The sequence below is a fragment of the Solanum tuberosum genome, unplaced genomic scaffold, assembly GCF_000226075.1.
Source record: "Solanum tuberosum cultivar DM 1-3 516 R44 unplaced genomic scaffold, SolTub_3.0 scf00098, whole genome shotgun sequence".
In the NCBI taxonomy this organism is placed as follows: domain Eukaryota; kingdom Viridiplantae; phylum Streptophyta; class Magnoliopsida; order Solanales; family Solanaceae; genus Solanum; species Solanum tuberosum.
In genome coordinates this window covers 387,348-406,777 of record NW_006239026.1, presented here as the reverse complement: position 1 = coordinate 406,777, position 19,430 = coordinate 387,348, and the positions used below count along the sequence as shown (strand labels likewise).

The following is a 19,430-nucleotide window of genomic DNA, read 5'->3' as shown; positions in this document are numbered from 1 at the left end:
TTTTTTGGGGGGGGGGGGGGGGGGGGGGTAGGAGAAAAAGAAAAAGAGCATATTAGCCCAATGTCATGCATAATTTCTCGTACCTTCGGTAGATGAAAGTAGCGAAAATAAAGATAATGAAATGAATATGTGAGTATATCAGGGGAGAGAATTAGAAACGAAGATATTCAAAACAAGGTGAGAGTAACCTATATAATGGGCAAAATGAGAATGACGTCGTTGAAATGGTTCGAACATGTGAAGAAGAGATGCACAAATGTCCCCAATGAAGAAATGTGAGAGTTAACCAGGGGCATAACTACGTTATAGTTAGGATCTCCAATTGGACACCCTTCGTCCGAAAATAATATTGTATATATTAGTAAAATGATATACAAAGTGATTAAATAACATATTCTGAACAGTCTTGACAGAACAAGGTGTTGTAGTCCAATGATTTTAGATGTCTTGAAAAAGCCAGTGCTTAGGGTGCTCACGTGTTTGAACCTCACTAGCAACAATTTTTATTTTATTTTTCACTTTTTTTTACACACTCCGTGTAATTCCTAGCTCCGCCACTAGAGTTAACTATGATAGGTATGAAGAGAGGTAGAGATAAATTGAAGAGGTATTGGCGAGAGAGTAATTAGATAGGACATGAAATATCTACAGCTTACCAAGGACTCGACCCTAGGTAAAAAGATATGAAAGTCAAAAATTAGGATAAAAAATTAATAGGTAGTCAAGCGTTATCTAATTTTCCTTATCGGTATTATTACTTCAATTTTATCATTACACGGTTTCTTTTACCCCGATTAACATATTATAAATTGTTGCTATTGTTCTTTTCTTTATTTATTTCAACATAGCTTCTTCATTACTGTATTTTCTTTTCATACTTATTTTATTACTGTAAAGCCCATAGGGGTTGTTGTGATGGTATACACAACTTGCATTTTATAAACCTAAAAAGTGGGAAAAAATGGGTTGATTTCTTCCAAATTTTCATAAATTGAGTACATGTATCCTCAAAAAAAAACTTGATAAAATTATTTTCCAATACTCTTAAGATATACAAATAGACAAATCCATATATTAACAATTAGATCAATCTGATATCTTGATCAGCTTACGCGCACCTCAATATATTTCGCTTTTTGTATATATTTTTTGGGGGAAATATGTTCTAGAAAGGTCATTCACATGTATGATGTATCCATAAGACACTTTTTTAAGTGGCCTTTTTAAGTAATGGGCACCACTTGGGGCATCATGTGCATATTGTTGCACATGGCCACCAATTGTATATACATACATGAACTTCAAACAAAAACGACTTAACTTCAGTCTTACGAAACTTCAAACACCATATGTCTAAAATTATTTCGAAACGAAATGCCTTACAAAATTTTACGCATTGCAAATACGGCTTAAATTGTGCTGCAATTTACGATTCATGCTATCGAATAAGCTGAATAAATAATTATGGCAAAAGTATATACAATATAGAAATAAGTTATGTTGCTGGATACATACTAAATTTTCAACAAAAATTAAACTACAAAATTATTATTCCAAAAGTGTAAATAAGATCTTAAAGGTAGAATTACATCAAAATTTTAATAATTAATCTATATCTGCTTATTTACATGGCCAAAAATAGAAAACAAGAAAAAAAAGGTCCATGGGCCATAAAATGAAACTATAATTTAACCAAAAAGATATGAAATACCAAACATATATAAATTTAGTGCTGCTAACATAATCAAATTACAATTAGTATAACAAAAATTTCAACATAAATGGCCAATATTATGTCAATATTAATTCAAACTACTCGAAAACTCGCTTTTTTTTTATAACCGAGAAATTCTTTTGAAGCCAACCGCTAAAGACCAAACATAGTCTTCAAAACTCTAGGATAATAAATCCGATCTTCTATCCTTCTCCACTCAAATACCAGACGTATTTCGCATGGCTAAGGTCACAAGTCCATCAACATTTGCAACTACAACTAAGCCTTGAGTTTTTTTACCTTCTAGCTTTTACACCTAGTTTGATTACGATCTCAATTACATTTTGTGTCTTAATTTGACTGTACACGAAATTTAAGAAAATAAGAAAGGCGGTTGAACCTTGTATAGTTAAACTATAGAGAAGTTACCAAAATATACTATGAATCATGTGTGATCCTAACTACTAAAATATACCATATAGTATGTTTGGAATTAAATATATTACTAAATGTAAAAAAAAAAATAGCATTCTTAAAATGAAAGTACATAAATTGAAACACAAAAAAATAGTAACACATATATTTATGTACTTATATTTGTACCAATTTTGTTCTTTTTTCTTTCTTCTATTGTTATCTTTTGTACTTGTATATGATGCATTTGGAAAATGTCTTGAAGAGTACCCGGAGGAATAGTAAAAACACGCGAACTTGGACGTGAACCCTGATGAAACGTAGTATTGGATTCGAGTATGAATCCAATACACGTATTTAATTTTTAGTCGGTTTTTAAATCGTATTTTTTGGAGGAATGATTTACTCAAAAACCTTCAGCATGGAGGATATATGTCATTAGCTATTGTATATAGCCGGACTTTTACCCCCCTCTCAACACAATCCCTTAACTCGCGTATTTTTCACTTCATGAGCTTCACTCTAAACTATCATATAGTATATTAACATCGCGGAGAGTGCCACTAGCCACAGTCGAGGGCAGAAAAAACTAAATAGAGGATAAAAGACGCGTACCAGAAAGGCGTCAATCGACCCACATCATCATCTACTAGCAATTTTGAATGAACAGGCAATACCTGATTGTCCCTGCGTCAAATAATAACTAAAGATTGGTATAAAAGAACAAAAAAAAAGCTTCTTTGTGATAATGCAAGTACAACATTATAACCTATGATCAAAAATGGGATTTTGGCATACTAATTAGATTTATCAACTTGACTGCAAAGTGATTAAAAAAATTCTAAAATAAGAAAAAATTAATCCATGTATTAATTCTTCCTTAGTAGAAAAACCTGTAAATGCACTCTAGCATTTTGAGCATACACATGGCTTATGTAAGCTCGGACTCTTCAAAAATATCGACGGGTGTGTGTTGGAGGATCTGACAACATTTTTGAAGAGTCCAAACAATATGATTCCCGCATTCATTGCTAAAATTACTCTTACCCCAGGGACATCAACATATAGTCAGGGTACCAACTTAACCTCTTAGATCTTAAATCGAGTTTCGGGTCAAACTCTCCTAACATGCTAGACAGCAGATTATAGCAATATGTATCTATGGAAAGATTATCGAGAGTAATAATTCACAAAAAACACAACATATTGACCCGTATATGTAAAGATTGACGAAAATAAATAGTGCATTCACACACACATAGACAAGATATCTCAGCAACATCCCCAATGTAATCCCACAAGTGGAGTAAGATAAGATGTACACGACCTTACCCCTACCTTTGTGAGGAAGAGAGACTATTTCCGATAGACCCTCGCAACACGAGATATCTCAACATAACAACCAAATAAACTAAAAGGTACTTTGAATTCCGTGAAATTAAATATGGTATATATTATTATACTTGAAATGTAAGGTATATTGTAATGTATGTCTGTACACGAGATATAGTTCCAAAAGAGTGCCTTGAAATTGCATAATAAAAGAACAACCGATTTTGAATTCTTAAGAGGAGGAACTCATCTGCAACTGTGATATCTACAAGAAAATATGCAAGGGGCACACACTCGTCGTCCTTTTTTCACAAGAATGCGTAAACCCGGAAGTACGTGTATGCATCTGGTACCGCCCGACCAGGAGTTGCAAGGGCAAACCCTGAAATGGCATCAAAGTAGCAAAACGAAGTTACAAAGCATATTGGCCTAAAATGCTATTACTAAAATTTGCAATCCTCACATCCATTTTCAAAATAACATCAATTGGGATTTGGGTCCTATGTCTTATACGTGCATTGTATTACATCTTTTGGGATTTGTACAGATCCATATACAATCACCTTCAAAGTAGCTCAAGTAGATAATTACTTTACATAATTCTAACAGTAAAGCCTCTCTACCCCACAAAGGTAGATAAGGTGTGTGTACATCCTACCCTCGTTAGACTCCACTTGTTATATTGCTAAAAGTAAAGGTGAACACAACCAAATCAATTGCCTCAACAAAGCAGGGAAGAGAGAAAGAGAGTGCAGAAAGCAGAGAGAGACACACACACAACAACAACATACCCAATGTGATCCCACAAATACCATATAGGGCGAATAAAGTGTACGCAGACATACAAATCAATTGCCTCAACAAAGCAGGGAAGAGAGAGAGTGTGTGCAGAAAGCAGAGAGAGACATACACACAACAACATACCTAGTGTGATCCCACAAATACCGTATAGGGAGAATAAAGCGTACGCAAACATATGTGGCTCGAATCCTTCAAAAATGTTGTCGGGTAGGCATTGAATCCTTCAAGAGTTCTTTTTAAGAGGATCTAACATAGATGTGGGCTGTGGCAGCATTGTTGGAGAATCAAAGCAACATAGGTTCCCCCATCTATCCTAGAACTTCTATTTTAAAGATCTTCGGTCTATTTAACAATTACACATTACTATAATACTTGTGATGCAGGGAGTGTATAAGTTCATCTCTTGCCTTCTTTTCTCTTGGATTGATTTTATGTATTTTCCTTTGTATTGAATCTTGTTTGGAATATTAATTAGTAAGTTGTTTCATATTTGTTAGGTCAAACACTTCGAGTTGTTATTCTAATATGTATAATTTAAATTCACCATATCCTATATTCTTTCTTAGTGTGCTTCTGTATATTTCTTTTGCTTTCACTACCGCAAGACTATCTGCTAAAGATCTTGCACCCACTAAATGAAGGTTTCACTAGCTGGCTGGCAAGAAAAAAAGAAATTACATACAACGAGCGACTCAAACATGTTTCTTCTCCTTTTGTTATACTGGAGAAATACTCGAGGATTAGTGGGAGCAAAATTCAAGACAATTGATAATGGGTTCATCCTTATATCCTTTTTCAACTTAAGTACCGGGCTTTTTGTCTGCGACAGGATTCAAACTCATGAAGCGCGCGCACACATCACAATCTGTATTTTTAGTGCTAGACTGGCCCTGGAGCCTTTTAGAATAAAGATGAAGTACCTTAACATTTACACCAATTACTATTTTTCGAAAGAATTTCTCCCAACTCTTACACGCCTCTATTCCTTATAGTATGATCCCTGATGTGTACAAAGAATGACCAAAAAAAACCTTCATATTTTCCTGACCTATAGACAATACATATATTGCATCTTAATCCAGGTAGCTATCCATTGGAGAAGCGCTAGATTGTCTGAACTATAAAGGCATGAAGATTTGCATCTAGGGAGGAGTCATCCACGACAATTCAAAGGCAACATATTCTGTTGAGATACATTGCAAATAGCGACAACTAATAAAATGCATATCAAACACTAGTAGTGAAAGATGGCTATATTCAAAAAACAATAGTTCCACTACAATGTATAAATTGGTTTCTGCTTCTAGAAACATAAAAATAGGAACTGCTATTGACAATACCATTGCTTACAAGATGTACACGATGACGAACTCTGTGCAAACTGCAGCATGGGTGTCCTTGGAAACCACAGGTCAAGAACAGACCCCTAAGAAGAAGAAAAAGGAGTTAGTATTGGAAAACAAAGAGTCAGCAAACAGAATAAACTCAAGAAATTTCAGAAGCAAATTAAAATACCTAACACATCAGATCTGGCATCTCTTTTGCATTTCAATTCATCGAGCCACGACACCTGATGAGACAATGCATATAATAACAAAATAAGGTTAAGGCCTTTGCTGATCCTTAACAAACCTAAACAAAGAAAGCTTAACTGAAATAACAGTGTACTAAGACATCACTGGAGAAATAAATGTCTTGGAAAAGAATCAAAGGGTATAATAGTCTATAAACTATCATCTTGTTAAAGAGAGATTGTCTTTCGCTATTTTAACTAGCATACAAAGGATAAAGCTAGCAATCAATTTCTTCCCCTGTGCAATACTGTGTTATATTGCGCACACAATAAAATATAGATAAAAATTCAATCACCAACAATAGTCTTATACCTCTTAGAACCACAATTACACGGGATCTTCTTTTCCTCCAAGGGAAACTTGTAGTTGTAAGTTATCTCTTCACCAGCTGCAATATGCCGCTTAGCATATATGAAGATCTTTTTCTGACCCTCAACACTTATAACTTTTGTATAGCAATTTGGCTGCAACATATGTTAAGATCAAGCAGATGACATTATCGAGTTGAAATCCTATGACACTTCATGTCACACAGTCGTAAATTCCAATAGTAAGAAAATCACCTCACAAGAATGGTTTACGAATCTGGCAATACCACCACGTTTTGTTGCATCAACCTTCATAAAATACAGTCAGTTATTAAGAAATGCCTGCTCAATCTTTATGAAATTAACAATTTTTCATAATATGCAGCACATTATGACTATTGGTTCAAGATCGGATTAATTAGAGCCTGTTTGGATTTGGTTTATTTTAAGTGTTTTTAAGCCAAAATAGCTTTTAAGCACTTTTGGAGTGTTTGGATAAATTAAAAAAGTGCTTATAAGCACTTGGTTTAAAGCTAAAATGATAAAAATAAGTCATAAGTTAGAATTTCTAACTTATGGCTTATAAGTCAAACTAAAAGCCAATCCAAACAGGCTCTTAGACTAGATTCCCAGCAAAATTGCATAAACTGGAAAAGCATTCCTTTAGCTTTAGCATTACACAATAAGCTATCACAATTCACTTGCAACCCCTGGTAATGTGAGAATTGCATCCACTATTCCAGAAACACACAACAGCGATTTTGATTACAAGATTAAGCAATGGCTTTCAGATTCAGCAAGTAAAACACCTAAATCCTTAGGGTTGTTTGGTGAGAGGGATTAGAAAAAATAATCTCAGCATCAAACCTCGCACAGAATTATGCAGTGTTTGGTTGGCCATATAAGAAAAATAATCTCAAAAATAATGCAAAGTTTGTTCAACAGTATTTAAATAATTACCGCACTAGCTATGCAGGAATCTATGTATCATTTTATGCCGGATAGAATGTGTAAATGGGGATAAAGTATTTAAAGACAAAGGTACTCTTAAAAAGCAAGTATTTCCTAAATACCATTCCTTGTCTTATTATTCACACTCGGCTTGCGCTACTCCTTTTATCTTTTCTCCGGGTGGTTTTGGAGAACATCAACTTATCGTGATTGATTGGTCACACACAATTTTATTTCTCGACATTATTATACAACAACATACCTACTGTATTCCTACAAGTGGAGTCTAGGGATGGTAGAGTGTACGCAGACCTTACCCCTACCTCTGGATAAAGAGGTTTTTTTTAGACAGCTGGATAGAGAGGTTGTTTCCAAAAGATTCAACATTATTAGTCATTGCATAAAAGTCCATCAATATTAATCACCGCATAAATAATCCTCGCATGTGAACCAAACAACCCCTTAAATTACAACCTATTTAAAACTAAGCTCCTTGGAGTACACATGCATGGAGAACATTATGAGAAGTTAAAATTCTCCTTGATATCCCACCCCTTGGGAACGGCCCTGCGCTAACGTGGGATACTTTTTGTACCAGGCTGCCACTTTTTTCAATCCCACATCCAATCTTTTTAAGGATATAAGCAATTAGAAATCACCAAAGAAATATTGGACCTTCAACGTGGTCATTGGTTCATGGAAAACTTAAACCTGAATCTTACAAGTAGAAAAGCCAAAAAGCTATTTATCCTAGCATTAAAATTGATAGGATCTACCATTCCAAAGAAAAAAATTAATAGGATCTGATCACCTATTTTTGCATTGCTCTACTGCAATGAGATTTTGTTGGGAGTAACGGAAAGACTTATCAATGAGCTTCTTACAAACAGATTTTGGGACATTAAGAAGAAAATAATGCCTTCTTGCTTCTATAACATGATCTTCTCAAACACACAGTACAGCAAGAACGTTTCAACAACGATATATGGCAATCAAATTGGGATAACAAGTTATCCTAGCATCAGTTTGATCCAAGAGTAATGGCTTTTAGGATAGATATAGACAGACAGAGCACAAGTAGAATAGAATTTCTACTTCATTTTGGTTTTGACCGACTTAAGGTTAAAAGGCATTTCATCCTAACCTGTGACTCTTCTTTTCAGCATTTGTATAAAAAGATAATTCTATCCAAAATAGAAACATGAGAGGAATCTACATCATCAAGTAAACTGTATAAGAAACTGAATTCTCCAACTACTTGCTCACCACATAATCATCATCCAGTCTGAAAAGGTAACTGCTCCCAATTCCTATCTTCTCATAATAGTGCTCTCGTATGTCAGATACCTGAGAATCTCAAAAAGGAGAGGAGTAAGATTTCAAATAATGAACACTTGAGATCAGTGTTTCAGACAATCAAACAAAATCACTAGTACACAAATAAACAAAGCTACGACACCAAAATGTATGAAGAAAACTTGCGGCAAAAGCAGCAAGCTGGAATGTACTTCAGGTTTGGAAGCAATGCTCTTACACGACGACGTATAAGCTCTCCAACATATTCAATGACAAAGTCTTCAGCATCAATAGGCTCAAGGGCAACAAGACCCCAGTCATGTATCTTACTTTGTTGGAAGCGAAGGCGCTTCTTCCTAGCCTACAAAAGACGTAGATGAATATGTAACTTGTATATAACCAAAAAAAAAAAAACGAACATATACAAATCGCCCGTGCTGAGCACAAGCCCAAGAATTACTTTGAACACAATTTACTAATCAAACTCTTGACTTATTTTTTTGTTTCAGATAGTTAATCAACAATCAATGCACAAAGTATATAAGTTTTATCAATATCCTTTTAATAATGGGCATTATAAATTATTTCAGCAATGTTAACAATTCAAAAAACAAACGACGATAAAATATTATTGGACACAATTCAAAAAAAAATAATCAACAGTATGGTTATTATTAATTAAACGATTTGTAGTATCTTAAGAGGTTCTTTTTAAAAATTAAGTTATTTTTAAAATAAAAAGGCAAGGCTTTGAAGCCGCATAAATTTTCCACTCCTGTTTTACAAAATAAGAGAGGACTAATATGATGCTCTCTATTAAATAATTGGCTTTTGTTATATTCTTGGTGATTCTTCCTTTATCAGTTCTCCTTTTTAGTAATCTTTTTGGTGCATAATAGTTAAAAAGGAAAAACTTATCCTTCCATTATCTTTCAAACTTCAATAAGATTTCCTTTCCTTTATAGTTACTAAGATGTTAGTCTGTTACTGTTTGCTAAGTTTAAAAAGTCCAAAGAGCTCTTCACTGAAAGATTTAAGTTGAAATATGGAAGTGATGTATAGTACCTCAATACATACACATTCATTAATGACATTCAAAATTTAAAGAAGTATCTATGGAAAAAAAAAGTAAAAGGAGCAACTCAGATGCTTAATAGACATAACTTTAAAAGAATATTTTTTAAAAAGTTAAAGATTTATAAAAAAAATTAATGGGGGAAAAAATTGTACATGATCTTTCAAAAGAATGTAAAATAATAAATGGAGTAATATCTGTCATCATTTGAAATGAATGTAAAATGATAAATGGAGTAATATTTGTCATCATTTGAATTAGAGATGAAGTATCTAAGTTACAAAAAAACTAATTAAAATAAGTTGCATGACCATAAGCCCCTCAAACTAAATTTATGTACATACTTGTCCCTTTTTAAAACAATAATGAATATACAAATGTCACTGTCATAGTGCATATGATGTCACTGCCTTGAATGCTTTTGGGGCAAAAAAAATGAACCCAAACATTGCTAAATTTATCAAAGTGCACAGGAGACTTTATTGTTATTAAATGAAGTGAAAAAGAGGGGTAAAACAAGGTATTATAAAAGAGGTAAGAAGGCTTAACAGTTAAATGCATTTCAAAAGCTGCAGGTGGGATCCATTTCCACAATAAGAAGAAAAAGAAGAATTTTGCCAACTTGAATATGAATATGAACTACGACAAGGAAAATCAATCCTTAAAAAGACAAACATTGAATTGCTCTCGTGTAACATATCCGGATTTTCTTTGTCTATTGACTGAGTTCCCCTTTTTAGTTTGTGTTTTCCATTATATTAGATGTGGAGATGAAGGTCCAAAGCAGGAGCTAGCATTCAAATGTGGGCGGAACTTCACTCTTTTTTAGGAGAGCTCCCTATGTACCCTCTCTTTTCAGCAAGAAAAGAAAAAGAATAAAGTCCCACGTAATTCACAGTTAATCAGCCCACACAGAACCATTAGTCTTTGACAAAAGTCAAAGGGCATATTCATTAAAGAGGATGAATTCTTTCAAGTAAGCTACAGTAAATCCATTTGAAAGCCAATAGAATTATTTTAGTTTATTGAGTTACATCATAACCCAGTATCTGAAGGCTTTCCCGTCAAATCACGTTGACGGGAAGCTCCTCTCTTTCTCCCTTATTAATTGTAGTAAAGTAAAAGAAATGCATATAACAAGGCAAATTCTCATGTTACCTTCAATTGAGTAGCTTTCAAGAGGTCAGCACCCTCGGCAGCAGCAAGGAGGCTGCGCAACTTAACCCTATTTGTTCTTGCAGAAATTCCCTTAACATTTAACATTTGAGAACCATTAGCATCTGAACTAACAGATTGAATATGAACAACCTTAGTTCCCCTAACACGAGCCCTTTCGGCAGGACTTGCCCTCAACGACCATTTACGCCACTCCCAACCATTGATCGAAGTTCGAGCACAGCCAACTGATTGTGTACAATGTTTTGCTATCCGGGATTTACCCTTCTGGTTCTTCTCTGGAGTAGCCACCTTTGTTGCAGCTTGGTTGCCAACACCACTTGATTGTCTCTGAAATTTTCTTGAACGAGATGCTGTCAGATTATCCTCTAGTTTTCTCTTTTTCAAATCCGGTAATTTGGCTGCTGCTTCAATAGCCCAACCAAGACACATATTAATGAGGCAATAAACATGAGAGATCATGTGAACACTGATAACATAGAAAAAGGAAAAATAGAGCATCAATTTAGATGAAATGTAAACACTAACATTTAGGAGTCTTCTTCGAACTAGAGGGTGGTTGCATTTCTTGAGTGCCCAATTCCCTGTTTGCAACCTCAGCCACCTTTCCATCACCACTGGAGTCCGCGGCAACTAAAGTAGCCTTCAGTTTACTGTGGCCTGTATTACTTCTCCCTGCAACACAATTTAGTACAGTATGATAAACATGACTAATTAATATAATGTCTTATTCTGGTAACATCTGAGAAAACTAACTCAAGAAAATTGAAAGACCTCGGGAAACAGATGCAACTTTCTCTGATATGGTGTTAAAATTAATAACCGATGATGGAGGAACAACTAAAGACGCATTAGTGAATAACTCTTTGTGACAATCTTTCAGCCCAATTTCCTCAACACGTAAAGCTGCATTGTCACCCTTATTGATCTCTGTTTCCTCCCCTAAGTGATCTTGCTTCGTTGACTTGTTAATAGTTCTTTTTTTGAAGCCAATGTTTCCATCAACCATCCCATTATCACTGGAGACCTCAGTGGCATTAGCAGCCTTCAGTTTTTTGCGGCTTGCATTTCTTCTTCTCGCTGCAAAATTTTAAACAGTATGATAAACATGATCAAAAAATATAATGTCCTTTTCTAATAAAATATGAAAAAACTAACTCGGGAAAACTGAAATACCTTGGGAAACAGATGCGACTTTCTCTGAGATAATGTCACAATTAATAACAGATGATGGAGGAACAATTAAAGACACATTAGTTAACAACTCTCTGCGACAATCTTTCAGCCCAATTTCCTTAACATTTAAAGCTGCATTGTCACCTTTAGTGCTTTCTGTTGCCTCCCCCAAGAGATCTTGTTTCCTTGACTTGTCGATAGATCTCTTTTTGAAGCCAACATCTTCACCAACCTTCCCATTATCACTGGAGACCTCAGCGACAAAAGCATCCTTCAGTTTTTTGCGGCTTGCACTACTTCCCCTCGCTGAAAAATTTACAACAGTATGATAAACATCATCTATAATATAATGTCCTTTCTGGGAACATTTAAAAAATCTAACTCAAGAAAACTGAAATACCTTTGGAAACAGATGCAATTTTCTCTGTGATAGTGTTACAATTAGTAACAGATGATGGAGGAACAACTAAAGAAGCATTAGCGAACAACTCTCTGCGACAATCTTTCGGCCCAAATGCAATGCCATTTAAATCTGCATTGTCAACTTTAGTGCTCCCCGTTGCCTCCCCCAAGAGATCTTGTTTCCTTGACTTCTTGCTAATAGATCTCTTTCTGAAGACAACGTCTCCATCAACCTTTCCATTATCACTGCAGACCTCAGCAATAAAAGTGGCCTTCAGTTTTTTGCGACTTGCATTACTTTTCCCCGCTGCATAATTTAGTACAGTATGGCAAACATGTCTAATAAATATAATGTCCATTCTGGTAACATTTGAGAAAACTCAGGAAAACTGAAATACCTTTGGAGACAGAAGCAACTTTCTCCGAGCTAGTGTTACAACTAATAACCGATGATGGAGGAACAACTAAAGAGGCATTAGTGAACAACTCTCTGCGACAATCTTTCAGCCCAATTTCCTTCTCACTTGAAGTTGCACTGTCACCTTTAGTGTTCTCTGTTGCCTCTCCCGAGAGATCTTTTTTCTTTGACTTGTTTAGAGAACTCTTTTCATAGCCAATGTCTCCACCAGGGAGAGGCTGCGATGAAGAGCCTGACTTTCTTTTAACCATCTTTTTCTTTCGGTAATATGTATATTTCCCCACTGCTGTAGGTACATTAGGAAAACCATCCCCACTTTTGCTTAATGCATCTGGAGATTTATCACGTGTTTCATCACCCGCTTTGCTTCTTGTAACCTGACAAAGCAAAAGTAGCATTCAGAAGAGCTTAACTCTTTACACTGAGGAAATTTAATCTCTAAATTTAGGGGAAGAATTGACTCTCTGAACTGAGGGGAAAAAATTAACTCTTTGAACTGACAGTTTTAGAAAACCAACAATTGCACTTACCGGAGAATCCTCGGATTTACTACATCTCCTCGCAGAAGACGAAGTTGTCAAAAAGTTTCTAATTATATCATCAACAAGAAAACTTTTCAACTCTCTCAGTGCTTTCTCATGTACCCTCTGCCGGCAATTTGACAGGGTCGCATACCATATTATTCTCAAAATAGAATCATCAGACCTAGCAAGTCGAACTTTAGAAGTTTGTACAGGAACAGCTTCGCATTCAGGTGGTTGCAGCTCATCAGTCATTTCATTACTGGAGGCATTGTCTAAACCAGCAGACTTCTGAAATGCACTTGAAAACCACTCTGACACAGGAATCACATATGGATCAATAGAGTTCTGGTGCAATGATTTTTTGCGCGAGGAAGTATTCTGAATATCAACATGAGCTAAGTTTTCTGACACCAAAATGGCCTCAGAAGAGTCATTTTGACTTGCACCGCCATTAAAAATATTTGGGTCCTCAGCAACCTGCAGAATAAAACTGTTCCTTGAGATGCTGAAGTTCATTATATTGCGGTAAGCATTGGCATCTCGAATTATACAGGGGAAACTTTATCAGGTAAGGGATTACTTCAACAAAGTCTCTCCACCACCTATGCACTTCTAGGGGAGGGACAAAGTTTACACAGATCACAGCAAGTTCAAATATTCACCTTGATTATCACGCCATCTTTAAGCGAATCAACTTTTCCCATCACCTCTTCATGCAAAAGGCTAGTGAAATAATCTTCCAAGGACATCTTTGCAGACAAGTGGAGTTCATCAAATACACTCTCAAGGATAGGTTGCATACGATCATCAGCTTCAGGGTCCGTTGCATGACTGGATCTCGACAAAAATGATGAAACTGAAGGCAAATCCACTGTCATATTCATCTCCTCAAACCCTGGAGGGAAATCAAGATCACAGCCGAAAGATTCTTGCTCCACTTGCAACTGCAAAGTCATAAGTCCGTCTGTAAGGAAGCACACACAACCACTGCAAATTGACAGGAAAAACAACAGCATAAAAAAACTTACAACTTCAGTAGAGAGCTCCACAGTGCAATCTTTTGATGACAAAACTGAAGGCAAATCCGCTGTCAAGTTCTTCTCCTCAAACCCTGGGGGGAAATCAAGATCACAGCCAAAAGATTCTTGCTCCACTTGCAACTGCAAAGTCACAAGTCAGTCTGTAAGACACACAACCACTACAAATTGACAGGAAAAACAACAGCATAAAAAAGCTTACAACTTCAGTAGAGAGCTCCGCGGTGCGATCTTTTGATGACGAAACTGAAGGAATATCTGCTGTCATATTCTTCTCCTCAAACCCTGGGGGATAATCAGGATCACAGCCAAAAGATTCTTCCTCCACTTGCAGCTGCAAAGTCATAAGTCAATCTGTAAGGCAGCAGCGACAGCCACTGCAAATTGACAGGAAAAACAACAGCATAGAAAACCTTACAACTTCAGTAGAAAGCTCCACGGCGCAATCTTTTGATGACGAAACTGAAGGCAAATCCCCTGTCACATTCTTTTTCTCAAACCCTGGGGGAAAGGATTCTTCCTCCACTTGCAACTATAAAGTTATAGGTCTGTCAGTAAGACAGGATACGCAAGCACTGCAAAATGACCCCAAAAATCAGCATAAAAAGCTTACAACTTCAGTAGAAAGCTTTGTGGTGCAATTAGCATATGATATTGCTGGAATGTTCGATTCAACCATCAGACAAGGAGGTGACCATCGTTTTCTCTTCCTCCACGCAGATGAATACTCTGAAACATGGTCATAGAAGACAGCATTCCAGATATTTTGCATGCAAGAGTCAAATAATTTCCTGCAAACAACTGTATAAGAATCACAATAGTTCTCAAAGCTTCCAACAGATTTTGAGCTTCCTGAAGACTTCAAAGGGATTTCAGCAGCAGGAGATTTCCGGTTAAGAAGATTAGGAGCTTCTGCACTCCTCTCAGGATCAATTAAGGCCTTACTGCCACCAAAACCTGCAGACTGTTCACATAAACGATAAGTAGCATGCAAGATTCGAAATTTCAATTCCACTCACTTCTATATCATGCTTGAACGTTATTTACCATTCTGGTACCAGGAGATGACATCTTGACAGACTGATTAGTGACTTTCTTTTGATTAGTGGCTTTCTTGAGATCTTTCTTTTCAGAGATGCACTCTGAAATTGCATGGCTAACAATCTCATCGAGTAGAGTCCTACGGGCTGCTTTCATAATAACCACATGTAGCTGGGAGCATACTTCTTGAGAAATTTCGGATACAAAATCTTGTAAAGATGCAGTCTCATGCCCATCGGGATTAGACAAAAAGAGAGCTCCAGGGGTAGCCGTAGTCCAACTACTAATCAAAGATTTCAAACTAAAGGGTCTATACTTATCAGCAACATGACGTATCTGCAAAAGTCAACATCAATGAGCAAGCAATAAGCACATACCACTTCGGTGTAGTATCACATAGCTTGAAAGAGTTGGACAATCTCCAATGAAAACAAGCAACGAGGGAAAAAAAGGTCAAAATCCTCAAATCAACACAAAACCAGTTAAAAGAAAACTTAATTGGTGCTTAGTTACCATGGCTCTTCTATGGGAACAAAAACTTGAAGAAACTTGTAAAACTTAAAATAACCTACTAAATGAGGCAAATAGGTATTCATAGAGAAGTAAATGTACCCAAAAAATCAAGTAGAAGCCCTAATTAACACTGAAGCAATTAGTTCAGAAACCTAAGTAAAAATTAAAAGCAACTACTTAAAAGAGTAGAATTCTCTGGTGATTATCTCTATGTTGCAAATGACCGAACTCTTCGATTTTAAACTCATTAATAATTGGAACCATGAACTGTCTTTCCAACGGTCTAGAACCTAAATTAATAGTTAAATTATATGAGGCTTAAACAAAGGGAAGCAAGTTGAAACTCATGGTATAATTAAAACAGGGGAAATAAAGTTAAACTGATGTGAAGATTGGTGAAGAAAAGAGGAAACTACTTCACAGAATTGCTTAGTTAATTTTGGGTTCAGTTCGGAGAGTGCAGCGTGGAACAATTTATATAAAAGTACAATAGACTAACAGTTTGTAGATAGACCTTTTCCAGTTTTGACAAGACCATTAACCAAGCGACAAGCACAAAGAATGTAGGAAAATTATGCCAAATTCAAAATGGCAAGTTTGGAGGATATCGGAAGATGAGTGAGAATATAATCCTACAGATAAAATGGGAAGAGACAACGGGTTGAGTAAGGCCAAATTGACACAAGCCGGGAGGAAGAAAAAGACAACAAGAACAATAGAGATCCGACGAGCCCATACAGAAACAAGAACAGGATGCTTTTTGGAATATGCAAGAAAGTATGGTAATAGAACTTAGCACAACAGAAATTCTGAGAATTCACCTTACAGAAATGAATCCTATTAAGTTCCCACTGTATGTACAACATTATCACAAACAAAAAGGCTCCATTTCCTAGGTTGTTCATAAAAATAATATATACGGCCACTCCCCACCTCCCCAAGTTTGCTTCTATAGTAAAAAAATTATAGGCACTCATAAAAATACTTATATTCAGTCAAAAGAGTTCTCTCAGTTTTTATACTTCGACTAAAACCCAGACATATCTAATTTTAAAAAGTTAAGTGATCAGTAGCAGTGTAGCAGCTCAATCGAGGGATTCCACCCATCAAAACCGGGTAAACTGTTTTACATATGTTCAGTTTACATATAGCCTATAGCTCAGAAAATCCAATTGTACATCCAACATAATAAAACAAACATCTTCCAACAGAAAGGCTGGGATAGTAGGAGAAACAGCTGCACCATGTACTCCAGAGCTAAATATAGGACCTAGAAAAATGCTACGGAAACACACACTCACCATCACTGAATCCACAATGTATCCATAATGACACCATGAATAAAGCTCCATAAGAGAGTGCGGCCCATGTTTCGTCCCTTCATGATCTTCAAAGAACCAACACGATTCTTCGTTGACCTATTTCACACACAATATTAAGCAAAGAAAGTCATAAGAAGGGAATCGAAATTGCAGAAAATACAAGAAGTCTATTTGTCCTCCATCAAAACAATAAAAGTCTGTTTGTCTCCTCCAGATTACATAATTACATTTGTTGCAATTTGTGAATAGCAAGTAATTATATTTTTGGTCTCTACGAGAGTCAATTTCTTTTTCTTTTTTTGGAGAAAGGTGACACCTCTGAGAGAGAGTAGAGACAAAGTTACACACAACGGCTTGAAGAAGCAAGTAATTAAAAAAGTATCACCACAGAACAACACAAATCCTTAAATGTAAAAGAGAAAGTACCGAAGAGGTAGACGGAGCAAATGTTCCGGCAGAGCCAGCGGTCGCCATCTGTTGGTTCGAGTAATGAGTTCCATGTTCAGCCACCGAGTTAGAATAGGGGGAAGTTGTTGGCAACTCCACTCCATTTCCTCCTGAATCTTTGGCAACTCCCATGGACTTATCCGTCGGTCCACTTGCACCAGAGGACGAAACCATTACATAAGCAAAGCCGGTCGCAACATGGTCAGGAAATTGATTGAAATACTTTAAGGGCACTGCATTCGAAATGGTCCCGTTTAAGACGGGATAAACGTGAAGTTCTTCTGGCAAAAAACCAGTAGACAAACCCTCATATAACTGTTCCTTTATGTAAGGACCACACATTTGACCCTGTTCATTGACATACATCCATCCAGTTGCAAGTACACCTTGTGGATACACCATGCTACTCTTGTCAATCGTTGAACTGCCACCGACATCACGAGACGTTGAAACGTTCTCACTCTCTCCATTAGACTGGCAACTCATCTCAACACACAATGGTGAACCAAAATTTTGCAAGCAACTGATAATATCACACCAAACCAAAAAAAACATAAGAATTAATAAAAGTATAAAATAAGAGTTAAAAGGGTCAAAAACACACCTAAAGTATTTCGATATTTTGAGTATCATACCTGAGCTATGAGGTGTGTTGAGATAAAAATTTAGTGATAGTACACATAGGAAACTCACCCACCTAATAGTTCATGTATGAAACTAAAAAAAGGATATTTTAGCTGTGTTCATCACCCTTCACTCTATAAATAATTTGGTGTGTGAACACAAAACTAAAAAATACAAACTTCATCGAAAATAGACAATACCCAACAGTTAACTCCATTGTAGACACTACATCATCATGTTTTTCATCCTCAATAGTATCCATTGAAGTTACATCCATTCCCATCAAATCTAAAGACTTTAATCTCATTCTTGAGTAAAACGGAGGATAATCCATCTCTGTTTCACTGGATTCATAGCAAAACATCGAAGACACCATAACTTTCAACAACAAAAAATCACCAACCCTGAAAAAAATGCAATCTTTTTTACACAAAATCAACCCCACAATCTAAAATTGAATAATTCCAAACATACATCGCAAATTAGAACTAAAAGCGAGATGGGTATGAAGAAAACCAACCTATTATAACTTTTGCTGATATGGGGTCGATGAAAACCGAAAAAATCCAAATGATACCACTGCGATAACCCTACAGAGCAAATCTTGGATGTGTAGAACAATAATTTCTTCTGGGTATTGATAAAATTGCATATAGAAGCAACCCTTTTAGGGAAAAACAAAGATTTTGTGTGAATTTGTCTGTGGAGGATTGGTAAAGAAGCAGTGAGAGAGAAGGGGGCAAAAGGGGCTGAAGAAGTTAAGGTAAGAGTAAAATAAAAAGAAGAAAAGCAAATACTAAGAGATTTATTTTATTTTTTTTTAATAAATTGGGGATACGGAAAGGGGAAATGGATGTGGAAATTACAAGATCGGAAATCGAATATGTTAAGTGAACGGCTTATGGCCCGTTTGAACATACTATATGAGATTAGATTATATGAATCTGAATTCATGATTGGACGTATAACTTCGATTTTTTAAATTGTATTTTTTGTTATAATATGAAAATCTCATAAATTGTGAAAAATATTATTTTTTTTCATTTTTATATATTTTTATCAAATGAGTGAATTATAGTTCATTGGAAAAAAATTATGTGTAACATGAACAACAATGACGAGTATATATGGTCATAAACATTGTATCAGAACAAAGTCAGAACCTAACTTCTGCACCAGTTCAACTCTAAAAAAATATATGCATAAGCATAAATGAGAATTAAATACTATTTTACTCTATTTGAAATTCTTAAAGTAAGAGTTGGAGTAGAAATTGTTTGAAGGA

At 35.8% G+C, this 19,430-nt stretch overlaps 1 protein-coding gene across 12 annotated transcripts; it reads right to left on the bottom strand.

Moving 5' to 3' along the window:
- Positions 1-1,566: 1,566 nt before the first annotated feature.
- On the bottom strand, positions 1,567-18,937 carry LOC102597311 (histone-lysine N-methyltransferase ATXR7). Of its 12 annotated transcripts, none has more exons than XM_015309219.1 (24): positions 18,666-18,936; positions 18,346-18,565; positions 17,501-18,044; positions 17,054-17,170; positions 15,246-15,575; positions 14,812-15,162; positions 14,617-14,730; positions 14,401-14,532; positions 14,190-14,321; positions 13,824-14,105; positions 13,168-13,638; positions 12,618-13,014; positions 12,218-12,526; positions 11,818-12,123; positions 11,416-11,721; positions 11,170-11,316; positions 10,624-11,048; positions 8,629-8,751; positions 8,361-8,441; positions 6,399-6,452; positions 6,148-6,299; positions 5,777-5,831; positions 5,602-5,687; positions 1,567-3,842 (listed from the first exon to the last, which is right to left on the bottom strand). In XM_015309219.1, the coding sequence occupies exons 2-22, from the start codon at positions 18,519-18,521 to the stop codon at positions 5,810-5,812; spliced, it is 4,971 nt and encodes a 1,656-aa protein (XP_015164705.1). In that variant the 5' UTR covers positions 18,522-18,565; positions 18,666-18,936; the 3' UTR covers positions 1,567-3,842; positions 5,602-5,687; positions 5,777-5,809. The 12 variants fall into 12 exon arrangements, with proteins under 12 accessions (XP_015164705.1, XP_006348438.1, XP_006348439.1 ...); XM_006348376.2 differs by having other exon boundaries at positions 18,346-18,549; XM_006348377.2 differs by having other exon boundaries at positions 5,612-5,687; positions 18,346-18,549.
- Positions 18,938-19,430: the final 493 nt, after the last annotated feature.